This window comes from Myxine glutinosa, chromosome 5, assembly GCF_964187855.1.
Source record: "Myxine glutinosa chromosome 5, kmMyxGlut1.1, whole genome shotgun sequence".
Lineage (NCBI taxonomy): Eukaryota > Metazoa > Chordata > Myxini > Myxiniformes > Myxinidae > Myxine > Myxine glutinosa.
In genome coordinates, this window is record NC_136265.1 from 66,129,195 (window position 1) to 66,146,612 (window position 17,418).

The 17,418-nt window shown below is 43.6% G+C and overlaps 1 protein-coding gene across 1 annotated transcript in view; it reads right to left on the bottom strand.

Moving 5' to 3' along the window:
• Positions 1–6,066: 6,066 nt before the first annotated feature.
• Positions 6,067–17,418, bottom strand: part of LOC144892290 (collagen alpha-1(XII) chain-like) — an 89,487-nt gene continuing 78,135 nt past the window's right edge. Inside the window, exons 6-9 of the mRNA XM_078778126.1 lie at positions 17,120–17,386; positions 14,839–15,003; positions 12,808–12,975; positions 6,067–6,209 (exon numbers count right to left, since the gene is read on the bottom strand). Of these exons, the coding sequence (XP_078634252.1) occupies positions 6,076–6,209; positions 12,808–12,975; positions 14,839–15,003; positions 17,120–17,386 (734 nt within the window). The 3' untranslated portion in view covers positions 6,067–6,075. The remainder of the gene's footprint in view (positions 6,210–12,807; positions 12,976–14,838; positions 15,004–17,119; positions 17,387–17,418) is intronic.

The window sequence follows — 17,418 nt, forward strand, 5'->3', positions numbered from 1 at the left end:
GCAAAGCTTGGCGAGGGAAATTTTAGGATAAAATAACACGACAAAAAGAGGAAAGTTAAACATACATTACTGTCCTAATTCTGAGATTAGTCCCATTCCTTACCTGTGGTACGTCAAGGCTTGCGCCGGCACGCTCCGTGAGTACGCGACTGTGCACGTACGTCATGGCTCGGCCCGTGTTAGTGGAACCTCCACGATAGGGAAAGGCTGCGATGGCACGAAGGACTGCATCTCGATCGGTATGCTTGGCAAGGCCAAATTCGAGATGCGGCTCACGGCTGTACTGCACAAGTCCGAGGCGGACGTGATCGGTGCCCACGTGGAACGTGGAAGCGAGGGTGCGCAAAAACGCACGCACCTTGGAGAAATTGTCTAGGCCTATGCTGTAAGAACCGTCCACCAGGAAGAGCACATCAGCACGGATATCTTCATATGATGTGCACTCTGCCAGGTGAAAAAGAAGGGCACAGGTTTTCAAGTTTAGTCATTTTTTTATGGAATTAAGGCTCATAGAAGAGTGAGGCATGGAGGAGAAAAATAACAATTAACTCAGGGTGGGGCAATGGGGTAACAAGCAGGGTAACGAATGAACAGCAAAAGGGAAAATGGGAGTTAACATAGCAAAAGAGCAAAAGGAGGCAAACAAGATAACGGATCCGGGTTTCTTGTGAAAACAAACCCACCGTCATCTTACTACAATTCACCAAATGTCCGTCCGTCCGTTCGAAGGTACCGCAAAAATGGCTGAACAAATCACAACGATATTTTGGGTGGGTATTCCTGGGACCCCTGGGAGTAAAATAGGCGATATTGTTTTTTCAAGTCTTCCAGTTTTTCCAAACACGATGGAATAATATTTACCGATATGAACAGTGATGTGGCTTTTGTTGAAATTCTACAAATACTGTTTATTCTACGTACCTGGAGAGAGTAGATCGACTCCTGACGAACTCTTCCGATATAAACGTGCGGCTCCGAAGTAACATGGCAGCGTGTGCAAAGCGACTGAGAAACAGGTGTAGCGGCCGCTTCCGTGTTACAGATTCGGCGCGCACTCTTCACACATAAACGTGCGACTGAGAAAGACGTGTAGCTGCTGCTTCCGTTTTGCAGAATTCAATCTTTTTTTCAAAATTTGCGCCATGTACTGTTTAGATTTTGATGATTTGCGTGTGATACGATTTAACGGATGTTTATATGAATCGTTAAAAATAAAAAAAAGCCTTCAATTTCTGATATTTTGCCTTTTCATTTGGGCCTCCCAATTGAAGCCCCGCCCGTAGGGTGTGTACCGTTGCTAGTTGGTTATAATTCAGTTTTCCTACTCCTAGGCAGGTAAGCTTTACCACAGCTATCGATGCCAGCCTCCTCGGAATATGTCAGACATGCATGTCTAAAAAAATGCGTGACCTGAAAATTGTTTGATACAAAAGGTGACATTTACATGAGGTATGGAAAATGGTGAAACTTCTCTCTCCACAATACCCTTGTTTTCAAAAGCAACGGCTTTATTGCAGGCACTTCAGAGATGATGATTTATATTGTGCGTTGAAGATTCGTAGTCGGCCTGGACTGAGCACAGTCGCAGTTACTAGACCGGCACTCGGTAGAGAGCATACCTCTGCCAAGCTGAACAGTTTACGTTTTGTATCCCACTGATCGGTCGCATCTGGATTCAGACCTGAACCAAAAACGAATTGGCTTGTTCGTATCACCTAACAAACCTATCCACATAGTTTTGGCTTAATCGGTCCGTAACTTTTTGAAATATCATGCTGTATATTGTTTTTCGCCCTATCACTCAATGATTAAAAATCACTTGTAGATTTAAGAAATTCTCATATCCGGATTTGGATTGGAATCTTCACCAAAATCGAATCAATTCGTCCTTATCACATGCCCAACCTGTCCATCAAGTATATTTGTCTTATTCCATCCAATACTATTTGAGATATCGTGCTATACATATATGGGTTTAGCCCGATCACTCAATGGTGAGAAATCACTTGAAAAATTATCTGATCCGGATTCAAATCTTCATCTAAATTTAACCAATTCTTCCTTGTCACACACCCAATCTCTCCACCAAGTTTCGTGCGAATCCGACCACAACTTTAAGATATCATGCTATGTATTGTTTTTTCCATCATCTCTCAATGGGGAAGAATCACTTAAAATTTCTCAGATCCACATCTGGATCTTCACCAAAATCTAATCATTTCGTGCTCGTCACAAACACAAACTCTCCAACAAGTTTCCGTCAAATCCGTCCACAACTTTATGAGATATGATGTTCAAAAATACACAAACTGACAGACAGACAGATGAAAAAAATCACTCATAGAGCGTCACTTGGCGAAATAACAAAGTAGAATGGCACTCAGTCGAGCATCCTTTTGACTTCACAAATAATTGGTGGTTCAATTCAGTGACATGATTTGCAAATCGTCTTCAAATATTAAGTTAATCGGATGAAAATTGAGGATTTTAGGAATTTGAATAGATTGTTGACCTTTGGTCTATGTTGACCTTTTGGCCTATTCTGATCTCAAAAATAGATGGTGGTTAAAATAAGTTAGCTGATATGCAAATCCTGTTCATATTTTCAATCGGATGAAAATTGACAAGTTGTCTGTGAACTTCAGCCAAATTTGCAGATGCAGAATACTAGCGTACAGCGCGAATTTACTGTCTCACGATATCCTCCGTCATATTAGGGACTCTAATTCACAATGAACTGAACTATTGCAAAGACAAACGCGTGCAGCACAGTGAGCAAAGCTCACCCCGATCCAAATCACATGATGCACCTCACCCTGTTGAGTATCACGTGATGTCTGTGCGTGTTGAAGCGGTCACATCCATTTACGAGTAATCATGTTTTATTTTGCACCAAAGAACAATAATGAACTTAGTTATTTGTTGCAGGTATCGTTCTTCAAAATGTGCCCAGGATTTCTGAACCATATACTGTGTATATATATATATATATATATATATATATATATATATATATATATATATATATCACTTAGTCCTATATATTGTTAGTTTTGCAATGAAAGACACCCCCTCTAGTTAATTACACGACAACATGTAGCCTGCAGTAGTCAGTTATTTCTTATTAAATGTAAAGATTAGCTCCCTTCCCATTGTGTCGTAAGGCGTTGAGTTAGGCAGGATTTCAAACCTCTGTGTGGTTGAACGAAGACTTTGGTTCGTGGGCGGGGAAGTACAGTCCACGTGATCAACCGCGACTGTGGTCGGCGTGGAATGAAACCTTCCAAAAGGAGGCGAGGAATGAAACCTTCCAAAAAGGAGGCGGGGCGCAATGACCGCACTTGACTAGCAGTGACCAATGATAGGTCGTGGAACCTTCTTGAAGGAGGTGGGAGGGAATGACTGCATGTGACCAACCTCGGCCAATGGGAGGCCGTGGAGTGTTCCAGAAGGATATTCCACCCGATAAAGGCCCGTGCCCATCGCCCTTCGAGCTCTCTCCTCGTTCATCCTTCAAGCTGGCTGTCCTACGTGCTGGTTCGTCCGCGCTGCGCTTCTCGTTCATCCAAGCTGGTTCGCCTCCCATGCTGCGCTTCTCCTTTGTTCCCCATACTGGTTCTTCATCCAAGCTGGGTCGTCATCCGTGCTGAATCATTCTCCAGGCTGGATCATCTTCCGTGCCCCCCCCCCCCCCTTAGTACATCACCAGAACTGGTGACCTCACTCCCCCACCCCCACCCCCCCTCCCCCCCCCCCCTTAGTACGTGAACAGAACTGGGATCCGCAACAATATATATAGCACTTTTATATATATATATATATCTGTATATATATATACATATATATATATATATATATATATATATATATATATATATATATATATATATATATATATATATACATATATATATATATATATATATATATATATATATATACATATATATATATATATATATATATATATATAATTATATATATATATATATATATTGTGAGTATAGCACTTGGAGATTAATTGTACCAAAACTGGTTAAAACTAGAACGGGCACTCGGTAGAGCGCATACCTTCGCCGCAGCTACTGTTCTGTACTGTACTAAAATACGATTTTGACCTTTTCGTGACCTTGACCTTGACCTTTGACCCGATTGCTCCCAAAATCTAATCAAATGTGTCCCGTATAATAACCAATCATCCCACCAAATTTCATGCAATTCGGTTGAATACTTTTTGAGTTATGCGAATAACATACACACACACAGACATACAAATAAATACACAGCGATCAAAACATAACCTTCCGCTTTTGCGAAGGTAACAATGCATTTTCGGTAAAAAAAAAAAATTAAGAAAAGAATTGAAGGATGAATTGGGGAATGAAAGATAGCTTTCTAGTGAACACACTGGACTGATAATGTAGTAGGTAAAGAGTTATAATTTAGTTAAGAGCAGCAACAAATTCATGATTTGGCTTCAGCGGTTTTTGAGCTTATGAATCTCTCAGAAAAATAAAGGGAATAGTAGGGATAGGTAACAATAAAAATATTGCTTTATTGGTAAGTAGCCAGCTGTCTTATTTTATCATCTTAAGGGAAAGCATAGTCTGTCTGCCCTCTTTGCCTCAATATAAATCTGGTGTGAATGCACACATTTTGGTCAACTCATTGGCATCTGCTTAACGTGAGAAGGGCACAAAAATTCAGCTGATGAAAAGACAGTCCCCTTAACTAAATGTAAACAAGTATATATATATACAAAGTGCAATCAACGCCCTCATGCCAAATAAATAAATAACATATCCCCCAGCACACGACATTGCTGTGGCACCTTCAGCCTTTAAATAAATAAATAATCGTAAAAAAATTAATTTCTGAATCAATTGTTTAATAGCATACCTAAACCACCAATGCTTCATCCGAATCTGTAACTTTTTGAAGTAATTGATCAAAAATAATAATAATAAATAAATAAATTAATCAATAAATCAAAAATACCCATTTAGAGCCAAATCACTTGGACATTGTTGTGTCCAAATATCAGCTTCCTAGCTCAAAAGGTGCCAATCAATAATTAAGTAATTAATCAATTAATTGAATAATCAAAAAATAAAAATACCTTTCTTGCCATAGCACATGCTCACGATTGTGCCTTGCCCGCATTTCAGCTTCCTAGCTCAAAGGATGGTTGCGATATTGCCCGAACAAACCCCTTGCGATATTGCAAAATCCAACCCCTCACCCTCCCCCCCCCCCACCCCCTCCCCCACCCCTCCCCTCCCCCCACAAAAAAGGTTGCAATTGATCCAGCAAATTGTCCATTTCATCAAGATCAAAATTGATGATCTTGATCAAAGCTGGGTCAATAGGATGAAAAGTGAGGATTTTTAGATGAAAATTTATGATTTTAGAAGTTTGACCTAGAGTTGACCTTTTTGACCTCAAAAATAGTTGGTTTTCCAATTCAGTGACTCAATATACGAATGCTGTTCAATTTTCAAGTCAATCGGATTTAAAATGGAGATTTTAGAAATTTGACCTTCAGATGACCTTTGACCTCAAACTAAATAGGCTTCTCAATTGTGACGACCTCTACAACTTGGTGAAGTTTCATGACGATTGGTTTAGAATTGTGACATGCAGGCCAGTGACAAACAAACAGACAGACAGACAGAATAACAAACGCAACTGACCAATATACTTGAGAAATCTTCGATTTTGTAAGTAACAAGAAAACAGGAAAATGGTATTTCAGTACTCCCTTTCAGCGCGTGTCATCGCCGGGCCCCTTTCGGTGCCCGGCGATGACGTCATGCAGCGCCTGGAGATGGAATAGAAAAGGAGCGGTGTATGAAAAAGTAATTCGAATATCTGCAAACCCCAAACTGAGATTCTGCATATTTGCTCATCTCTATTTCACTCACCAACAGTCACCTTGGTACTTTTCGTAGTGTCAGTGAGGACAACAGGTACACTTTGTGCTGCACCAAACAGAGAAAAAACTTTGATCTCATACTCCTCCTCAGGCTCCAGGTCCCACACCACGGCCGTGGTCTTAGTTGGGCCTACATTGATTTATTTTGTTTGTCCAGCGGCTTGGGGAGTGGCAGACACGCGATATCCGGTGACTATGCTGCCATCTGGGGCATGCCACACCACGCGCATCGAGTGGGACGTCACGTGCAGCAGCTGCACTTCTCGTGGTGGAGCTGAAGATTGAGCAAGAGGAAGGAAGAGGAAACAAGACATGGTCACGTGATAGATAGGTCCATAATAATGGAGATATCTCATTGTGTGTGTGTGTGTGTGTGTGTGTGTGTGTGTGTGTGTGTGTGTGTGTGTGTGTGTGTGTGTGTGTGTGTGTGTGTGTGTGTGTGTGTGTGTGTGTGTGTGTGTGTGTGTGTGTGTTTGTGTGTGTGTCGTTGTTTGTTATCTCCAAATACGGGTTTTATAAGGTGGAATGGAGCCCTCCCAGGTCTCGATGTATCCACCTTCCTGTGCGTGTGTGCGCATATGTATGAGTGTGGTGTGGGCACTAAATGTGTGTGTATGTGTGCGTGCATGCATCCAAGTTGTTTTTTCCTGCTATCACCACATGTGGGTGGGCCTCAGGAGATGGAATGGAGATATAGTGGGGCAACTTAGCATAACAATTGTGCATTTTGTGAGGAAAGCACCAAATTTGGCACACTAGTAGACTATCATATTATGAAAAGATCTGGATATTGGGCCATCTCAGATTCAGAGATTTGATTTTGCAAGATTTCGATTCGATTGGGATCGAAGAGAACACCTTCTTCATCTTCTGTACAGTGAAGTTGCCAGCCCTGAATTCTCTGGCTACATCTGGGGTGCTCCATTGGGAGTGCAACCATGTCCCTCAGGTGAACAGGGACCCACCTGGCATAGTGTGTGTGGTCTAAGGCATGGAACCATGGGACCAGTTCCGTCAGGGCATCAAGGTACATCGTGAATGAAGCCTGCCGCAGAGAACGCACGTAGACCAGTACCAACATCTCTAGTTCCAGCACAGTTGCCCAGTACTGAAAGTTGGGAATGTCTTCTCCTCTCTGGTGACACCAGTCTTCGAACTCAGGCAGGTCTTCTGCATCATCAGCATATGTCATTACAGTGGCGTTCATACGCACGGTGTTGCAGGATGTGCAGTGCCGCTGCAGTGATTTGATGAGCTCTTCTTGTGCGGGTGACGTGGGCAGCTCGCAGGAAGGAGTCGGCCGTCCCTGGCGTTGCAATCTCAACTTGCAAATCTGCAAAATCTGCAAATCTTGCAAAAATCAAATCTCTGAATCTGAGATGGCCCAATATCCAGATCTTTTCATAATATGATAGTCTACTAGTGTGCCAAATTTGGTGCTTTCCTCACAAAATGCACAATTGTTATGCGATATTTAGCTTAGCTGCCGGACTAATATACCGGATCTCAAAGTATCCACATCCATTGCCGTGTGCGTGTGTGCATGCGCGTGTAAGTGTATGTGCGCACATATGTACGTGTGCGGGCGTGTGTATGTGTGTGTGCATGCACTGCACGTGTGTGTGTGTATGCGAGTGTGTGTGTATGCGAGTGTGTGTGTACAAAAAAGGCAGAAATGTATAAATTTAATAATGTTATTTGGCTTTAGCAGAGTCATGCAGTGAAATTAAACAGATCCCAAAACTTTTGTATTTGTTCCACATTTATTTTTATTTTATTTTTCCATTTTTACTTTTGCTTCTTCACCTGGTAAAACAAATGTAGACTATTTGGATACTGTGTTTAATATACAAGTGAAAACAATTGCATTATCTCGCGTTGAAATTCCAAATACAATACGGTATCATCATCCTAAGGTACAAACAAAAATATAAATAAAGCAACACTCTTGGAAGATGACGTAATGGTTCTAGAAGCACCCACTCCCTACGGGAGCCACCAAGGGGTATCTAAATTTATTGATGATGACTGAAAAGGGATTTCCAAAATCTCTGCGTAAAATGTTCCGTTGCACATGGCCAAGTTGGTTTACGCACTCTGGAATCAAGTTACAGTCCTCACTCTCCCTCTGTTGTCACCGTGTTACTTTCAATTATTGAGAATGGTAGCTCTGTGACAAACTAGCTGCTGGGTTTACAAGAAAAAACTTCAAGAACCTTTTGAAACAATTCCAGAATGTCTGGATTGAATAAGCTGGGTTTGTTAGGTAATGGTGGTGGTGTCGGAGCGAAAACAGGTACACAGAAACAATTCCTCTGGAACTCTTACGATGTCTCTCGGAAATGACCGACTGGACAACCCTCCCATCTACTTCCTCAACAATCCTCTCCAAGAAGTTCTGTCACTCAATCTCTTGGGTCTCACTATCTGCCATGATCTTTCCTGGGAAAACTACATTTCAAATCTGGCCTCCAAAGCCAGTCGCTGTCTGGGCATCCTCCGTCGTGCGAAGTCCTTCCTTGGCACACCTCACACCTCACCACATCAGCATAAGCGGCTTTCATCCGCAGCTCAATGGAATACTGCTCTCCCCTCTGGGCCGGTGCTTCTGCCTCACACCTAGCTCGTCTTCACGCTGTTGAAACCAAAGCTTTCGGAATCATTGGAATCTCCTACGATGAAGCCGAATCTGAGGGCCTCTCACTCACTCACCGCAGGCAGGTTGGTGGTATTTTTGTCTTCCACCGACTCCGCTCCGGCCTTGCTCCTCCAGCTCTGTCTGTGCTCTGTCCCCCAAATATTCCTACAGGTCCCACAAGATCCGCCAGCAACCCTCTTCTGGTGAAACTGCCAAAATCAAGACTCTCTGCTCACCTTCACTCCTTCATTCCTCTTTACTCACGCCTGTGGAACAAACTCCCCCCATCTCTTCAATCCCACTCCTCCCTCCAGGTCTTTAAAACAGCTGTTCACCACCATCTCTTGTCTTCCCCCATCCAAATCCTTGATCTTTTCTACCCCTGCTAATTCACCCCAGATCCACCTTTTTGAAATACCAACTTCTTTCCTGGAAGTCCGAGCAGTGTCCATGTGTTTTATACCACTCCCACCCCTCGCCCCCACTTCCCATGCCTCCTTCCCCAATCCGCTCCCTCCTCCCCCAATCCCCCTCCCTCGCACAGATCTCCCGATGTCCCTGCTCTCAAATGTTGTACTTGTGTGCTTCTCTCTCTTTCCCCATCTTGTCTCCCGCTCCCTTTATCATATGTTTTATGTGTCAGTTTGTGTTTTTGTGATTAATGTTAGCTCTTACACGAGCCTCGATCTTGTATACAAATAATAATAATAATCATAATAATAATAATAATAATAATAATAATAATAATAACATTGCAAAGGTTTTGGGTCCAAATGTCAATGAAGATCACTTTTTTAAGGATTTGGATCCAAGGCATCAATCCTATTGTGTTGTGAACAGCAGTAAGTGCAGCATAGAAAATGAACCAGGAGATGACACTTGTTCATATGATACCTTATTTGTATGTATCAGTACAGTTTTACAGCTTTCCAAGACAAAACTGTGCAAAGCCTGTGACAAGTATGAAGAAGAAGAGGGACTCTTGACATCATCTGTGCTCGGCTTGGGGCATATTTAGGTCCCGTCTGCGTGAGTGGAGTAGGAGACTTTGGATGCTACGAGCCACAGCTGGATGATGGTTTCTTAGTGGGTAAGAAGGGTTCTTTGGAGGAATATTATGAATTGAATGCGGATTGTAACGATACAAACTCATGATTGTATTTTCTTGTATGTGTGCGTTTCTTGATAGACTCTGCATTAGTTCAAGTGAAATGAAGCCTATTATTGATCTCAAAAGGCATCCATCAAATTCATTCCGAGGGATCGCGGGAGCTACATGATTCGCTTTGTCATCCGGGAGTCACTCGCCTCGCTCATTTTGTACGATCTCGAAATCTTCCTTATTCCGTTGAGGATGTGAGACGGGTGTGTAGCTCATGTCCTATTTGTGCGCAGTTAAAATATGCAGCTCATGTCCGAAATTTGACATGACGCAACATCATGATATTGCAGTTCGGGGGAAATCGGGTTACCCCACTTCAAGAGCAAATTGCGGGAAAACGTTGTTTCGACGAATTCTACAGATATTTTTTACCCTAGAAACAACCCTCAGATATTTTGGTAAATAAAAGTCAAATAAAACCCCCCGAGCTCTGGGACTATATCTCATGCCTGTTGAAGGTGTATGTCGATCGGCCAGGAAGAGCATATCATGGGGCTGTCATACTTCTTATATTCCTTGCCTAACCCAGTTAGTTCACTGCAAAGCTCTATTATGGTTACAAGTAAATATTTCCATATGGCCTATTTGCTGAAGCCTTAGCGGTTAGGGTGCTGGCTTGGGATCCCGCTCAATCGCTGAATAAATGCCAGGGGGGTTGACCCAGCCTGTCATCCTTCTGAGGTTGGCAAATTGAGTAACAGTTCGGGAGTACATTCCCTGTGTGTAGCCTGAGGCGACCAACAGGGTTGGTGGCAGGAAGGGCACCCGGCCATAAAACATCGCTTCAAAAAAAGGGGACCACGGTGCCTGAAAAAGGCCAACCCCTGCTCTGCGGGAGAAAATGGCCACTAAAGGTGGTTGGTTGGACCTATTTGCTGAAGCCACCATCAAAGCAGGTGAGGAATGATCATTGCCATGCTAGAGGATCAATGGCAGAATCTGATAGAGTCGACAGACATGACACAAGGCCTGCACAACTATCAGAAGGCTCAATAATGACCACGCAAAAACGAGTCAGCAGTATAATATGACAAAAAATCGGATTGCCTACCAAATACTTCTCAGGCCAACGCCCCTTTACAAAGTAACCTAAACTGTGCCTTAATCGGCAAGAATCCCAGGAAAACCCTGATTACACTAACCCATTCTCCATGAAAAAGCTGGAAATCGGTATTGGGTCACTTAAGAATGGCAAAGCTGTTGGTGTTGATGATATCCGGATGGAACAAATTAAGCATTTCGGAACCAAGGCACGGGACTGGCTATTGAGGCCTTACAATCTGAAAAAATACCGAATTTATGGCAAAAAGCCTGTGTTATCGCAATGCCGAAGCCAGGGAAATGACCTTGCACAGCCTAACAGTCTTAGACCCATTTCTTTGGCGCGCCACACGTATTTAAGCTCTTTGAATGGCTGACTCACAACTGCCTTATGCCATGTGTCAAACAAGTGTTATCGACGAACCGGCGAGCTTTCATCCTGCAAGATCATGTACGGGACAGTCGTTTAATCTGACACAGCACGTAGAGAATGGATACAAAAAAAGGCCTGGCAACAAAGACTGTATTTTATGATACTGTCGAGCATCGCCGACACCTCATCAAGATCCACAAGATGATCAAAGACCTTTGACTCACTGAACTCATACAAACCCTGCTCAAAAATCGACGATAATTTGGGGAACTTTGTGGGAAGTGCGGGAGATGGCGGAAACGAAAGAATGGTTTACCCCATGGCAGTGTCCTGACTCGAACGCTTCACAACATCCACATGAATGACCAACCATCGTACCCGGGCACAAGGCGCTTCATTTACGCCCATGACCAGTGCACCACAGTCCAACAAAAATTTCCTCGAGTCTGTTTTGATTAAGGCAAAATAACTGGACTGACATCCTACTATGAAGAAAATCGCCTTATTGTCAACCCCACCAAGACCCAGATATGCACTTCCATTTGAGGACTCACGAGGCAAATCGTCATGGAATAGGACTCAGCTTTCTCACTGCCCCAACCCAGTCTATCTTGGGGTCATTATTGATGACTCATCGACATCCAAGAAGCACATCAAGAAAGTGAAAGCCAAGGTAAATACCTGAAATAGCATTCTGCACAAACTGGGTAATTCAAAGTGGGGTCCGCATCCTTCAACATTATGGACCAGTGTAGTTGCCCTTTGTCATTCAACTGTATAATATGCATGGCCACCTCAACCTCGACCCAACTAGGGGAGTAGTTACCAGCATAAGGAAATGTCTTAAGAAAAGTACAGATAAAAGACATCCATTATACAATCCGTTAGCCTGGTGTTGGCTTAGCGGTTAGGTTGCTGGCTTGAGATCCTGGGTTCCTGGGTTTGAATCCTGGTCGGTCGCTGAATTAACAGCAGGGGGGCTCACTCAGCTTGTCATCCTTCCGAGGTCGGCAATTTGAGTACCAGTTCACTGGTAATTCCCTGTGTGTCGCAAGAGGCGACTAACAGGGTTGGCGGTAGGAAGGGCATCCGGCCATAAAACATTGCTTCCCAAAGGGGACTACAGTGCCCGAAAAAGGCCAACCCCTGTTCTGCAGACGGGAGCTGCAGTCAGCAGGATCAATTGAACTTTGGCAAGAATGCCGATGTCTTAACCACCTACTCGCTAGGGTAGCATGCTCCAACATATCCCCAAATAAGTTGGGATACAGCAATGACTCGGTGATAGGCGTCTACCAAAAGGAACCCCAGACGATGTCACACCTGCTATGCTGTGGGATCCTCAAACAAAATGCACCTTGAGTGACCTGGAAGCTTCAACTAAAGTACTAATGCATGCATCCAAGCACGGACGCATTTTGTGTGAGGACACCGAAAGAAGAAAACTTGGTATAAACCCAGTTGGCTTATTGATGAACTCAGACCTGGCCCACTTCAGTCTAAATATGGGGCAAGCCACCACACATTGTGATTGACTCCAATTGTCCGTGGGGAAATTTGTTACCTTGTAGCTCCTTCGATAAGCAGTGTGCGTAGACCTGAAACTTTACTTTCACACTTCTGAGATTACTATCATATCACGGAATAGAATCACCCACCGATCTCGCCAAGTCTACGCTTCTCCAGTTGCATTTGTAGGCCTGCACAAAATCTTGTTGTGAGGTTCCTCAGCATGTCAGGCAGCTCCTCTGAGGTCCTGGCTTGGAAAACATGTAATGGGCTTGAGGCAACCGATTTCAATTGTGCCTCTCCAACTGCCCCGAGGCCTGAAAATAAACAATGTGGGTGGGACATACTAAAAGCAAATATGCACTATCATAATATAATGAATTAACATTGCATATTGTATGGATACTTCGGTTTAGACAATAAAATACTAAAATATACTTACAAGTTAACGCATATTGATGGGCAATAACTAATTAATGTGTTAGCTGCATCAATATTTTTTCTAATTATTGGTCAATAGGGTGACTTGGTCAGAGTTATGCAATGATGGGTAACAGTGATGGCTGAAAAGGATTTCTGTGTGTTTGATTCGTGTCCGGATAGTACATTCGGTGTAAGTCTATAAGGAGCTCCTCATGTATATACAAAACAAATATAATTTCAAAGTGATTTATATTATATTTTAATTTATATTATAATTGATTTATATGACATTTTGAGCAGTCATTACACCAATATGGTAATTTCCGTTTTGGCTGCATATCATCAGTGCATTCTTTATGAGAGAATGTCATAGCTTATGTCATACTAGAGTGGCTACCCGGCACTGCCTGGGGGGCGAGAGAGGAGGGAGGTGAAGGGGAGGAGCTAACCGGCACTGCCTGGGGAGGGGTGGGTGAGGAGGGAGGTGAAGGGCAGGAGCTAACCGGCGCTGCCTGGGGGGTGGATGAGGATGGAGGTGAAGGGGAGGAGCTAATCGGCACTGCCTGGGGAGGGGTGGATGAGGAGGGAGCTGAAGGGGAGGAGCTAACCGGCGCTGCCTGGGGGGTGGATGAGGAGGGAGGTGAAGGGGAGGAGCTAACCGGCGCTGCCTGGGGGGTGGATGAGGAGGGAGGTGAAGGGGAGGAGCTAACGGGCACTGCCTGGCTGAAAGGGTGGGAGAGGTGGGAGGTGAGGAAGAGGAGCTAACCGGCACTGCCTGGGGGGTGGATGAGGAGGAAGGTGAAGAGGGGAGGAGCTACTTGGCACTGCCTGGGGACGGGTATAGGAAGGGGGGATACCCGGTGCTGCCTTGGGGGAGGGAGGTGGAAAGGGAGTGGCTATCTGGTGCTGCCTGGGGCTGGGGGAGGGAAAGGAGAACTACCCGGCACTGCCTTGGGGGTAGGGAGTGGGAGGAGCTATCAGGCACTGCCTGGGGGAGGGAGATGGGAAGGGGGGATACCCGACGCTGCCTTGGGGGGAGGGAGGTGGAGGGGAAGTGGCAATCTGGCACAGCCTGGGGACTAAGGATGGGAAGGGGGTTTTGGTTGTTGAGGTTTTGGACATTGAAGCTGGTTTTGAGACGTGTTGAACATTGAAATGCAATGGAGGTATTGGCCTTATGACGGTTATATTTTGCCTTTGGGAAAAAGGCAGCACTGCCTGGCACCACATCCCAACATACACTTTTATAGCTGCCTTTGGTGGTCTCAAAACGGAGGTCAAGGACAAAGTATGGTAGCTTAAAACCTTGCCCAGGTTCTGACGTAGCGACACCCAGAAGTTGGGGCCTCGAGGTGCTACGTTTCAGCCGTGAAAGTGTAACATACAAACAAACAAACACACAAACACTTGAAAATATTTACACGATTATCAAATAAACCAAATAGGCAACTGAAGTCCTCATTTCAAAGGATATAAAACAAACCAAATATATATTTGCTTACTGTAAAGCACCAAGACATTGGCAATTATATGTACCCACATTGTTATATCCAAAGACTCGCAGATTATTTGGAACTAAATAATTAACTGAACAAAGTTTACACCTTCCATAAATAAATAATGCAGGTAAGTTTTCCATTTAATACATCCAGATTTAGACAGCAACAGGCACGCAAACTTTGACATTGAGGTATATATATATATATATAGTCGAGGCAAAGCAAAAAGGATTGTCAAAATGAGATAGTCCTACATACCTACAGCAAACACTTCAATGCCTGCTTTTTGGAGTTCCTTGGCCAGCTCCACTATAGGGTCCCAGGATGGCCCTGCCACCAACACCACGGCAGCACGTGCTGCCCCAACCCTTGGTCCAGCTTGGCTTGGCATGAGCTGAGGCAACACCTGAGCCAACGCACGGCCTACACACATGCAGCACAAGAAAGGCATCAAAGTCTAAAAAATATGTCACATTTCCACCTGGAAGCCCATGGCCACCTGTAACTAACTAATCAGCATATAACACGCATCTTTTAATCTTTTATATTTATCCCCATGTGCAGATGCTATCTTCACTTTTAACATAAACTTCGTTTGGTGTCCCTATTTCATGATACCATTTGAAGTGTCCTGTTTCCCATCAAAGAAGAGAAAAATATGGAATGCTTTGTGTTAAGCGTGCAGACACCAGATGAGTAACAATGGTGATGGAGGGCTTGCATTATAAACATATTGTTACGTTCATGGGATCGGGGAGTCATGGGAGGGAAGAGAATGGGATCAGAGATATAATTCAAGTCTTATCAATGTTCCCATTCATAGTAGAGATTTCGAAGCATTTTCTGTATCAAAATCAATGTTTGGAGAGAAATTGTCCTTTGTGCCACCACTGGGGGACGCATTTACTTTGTGATTGGCTGGCACCACTGCCATGGGGCACAGTGCTTCAGATGGTTCTTCAAAATGAAAGTTAGAAAGGTCATGCTCCTTGCACTTACATTTTTTGTACATATGAAAAATCCCTTGTGGTGAAATTTTAAGCCATTTTGGACAAAATTTATGGGTTGCACACGGAGTCTGTAATTTCACATATTTGGCTCGTATAAATGTTTGGAGTTGATTATTTATTCTCCACTGCTATACTTGTGATTTTGACCATTACGGTTGACCTATGACCTTGCTATGTACTGCACATTTTGAATTTTTTTTAAAAGTTAATTGAATACAGTACAGCTGTACTCTGGTTGCTCTCATTGAAGAGTACAATCGTCTCTTGACAAGGGGTGAACAGCAAACCCATTATCTGCTTCAAGTTGTGACAAAACATCGCAGGAGGATTCTCGATGGCAAGAAAATCAACGCGTATTGGGCACATACATCGAGTGGCTGACAACTATGAGTCACTGTGCAACCCCTAAAACTTGATGTATTCAAACAATATTTCACATGCAGAGGTTTTACCTCAATACCAAAAACATGAAAGGTTAGGAGTAAAACCATTCAAAATTGTTTTTGCCTTATGTAGCTAAGAACCATCCTAACAGTGCTACTACAGCGTCAGGGTAGGCTGACTTTCACTGTTTTTTTTTTTTTTCTGTCTCTGTCTCTGTCTGTGTCTGTGTCTGTCTCTGTCTCTGTCTCTGTCTCTGTCTCTGTCTCTCTCTCTCTCTCTCTCTCTCTCTCTCTCTCTCTCTCTCTCTCTCTCTCTCTCTCTCTCTCTCTCTCTCTCGGTTGGCAACTCTCCATTGTACCACCTTGTGGGTTTACCTCAAAACCTGGTCTGATTTAGTGTGGATGATTTGTGTGGTATGTGGTGCCTCAGCTCTTTAAACTAATATCCCTGTATTTTAAGTGTTATTTATTCAATGTCGTTTTTATTTTGTCTGGGCTTCTCCTTTTATGCCGCCCCCTTGTCCAAATCAATTATTCGTATTTTGGACGATCATGCATTGGCTTTGCCTCCACATCGTGCGGCACTGAATAAAACCGTTTCAGTATGATTGGCTTTCCCCTGGCTGTCTAAATTGTGTTAATATGCCTGATTCATTAGCTACAGGGTTTCGACCTCATTCAGTACGTAAATACACTCTCTGCTATGGTGTGTTACGAAGCATATTCAGCCTTAAGCCGACCATTGCTACTCGTCTGTTTCGGCATTCTGCACCTTCACTCTCGAATGATTTGCGGCCATGGCGTGAGGCTGTACCGAAACAATATCAATACAAAGTGATAGTGATTTTTGTGTGATTAATGTTAGCCCTTTCTCGAGCCTCGATATTGTATACAAAAAAAAAAAAGCGAAATCGAATGGCATCTCTACTTATGTTGAACCCCATTTTACCCTCCAGGATGATGTCTCACCACAAGCTCATGGCATACCACATACCGAACTAATTCTGTTTGAGTTCCTTTTCATTGTCTACCTGTTATCTTCCACCCTATCGTCATATAACAATGCTCACAGACTTTATTTTCCATGACCTTAAATATCTGGATACATAGTCCGCAGAAAATACTTAAGGAAACAAGATTTCTCACCGATATTTGTCTGCACGCCAGGCATTGTAGGCATGGCCTTGATGGCATCTTGCAAAGTCTGTTTGTTGGTGTAGTGAACAAGTGGGATCTTCGTTTGTACAGAACTTGTATACTGCATCATAGCGATGCGTGTGTTTGATCGATGTATTGGTAATGCAGAGGCGAGAGCCACCAGGAAGGGGCGCAAACGGCGAGACATGAACCTTGGGATCGCTGCATCACCCGGCACCACAAATATCACATCGGCCTCAACTGAATCAGCACATGCTGCGGGATTGAGGTGATTGGGGGCAGAGAAG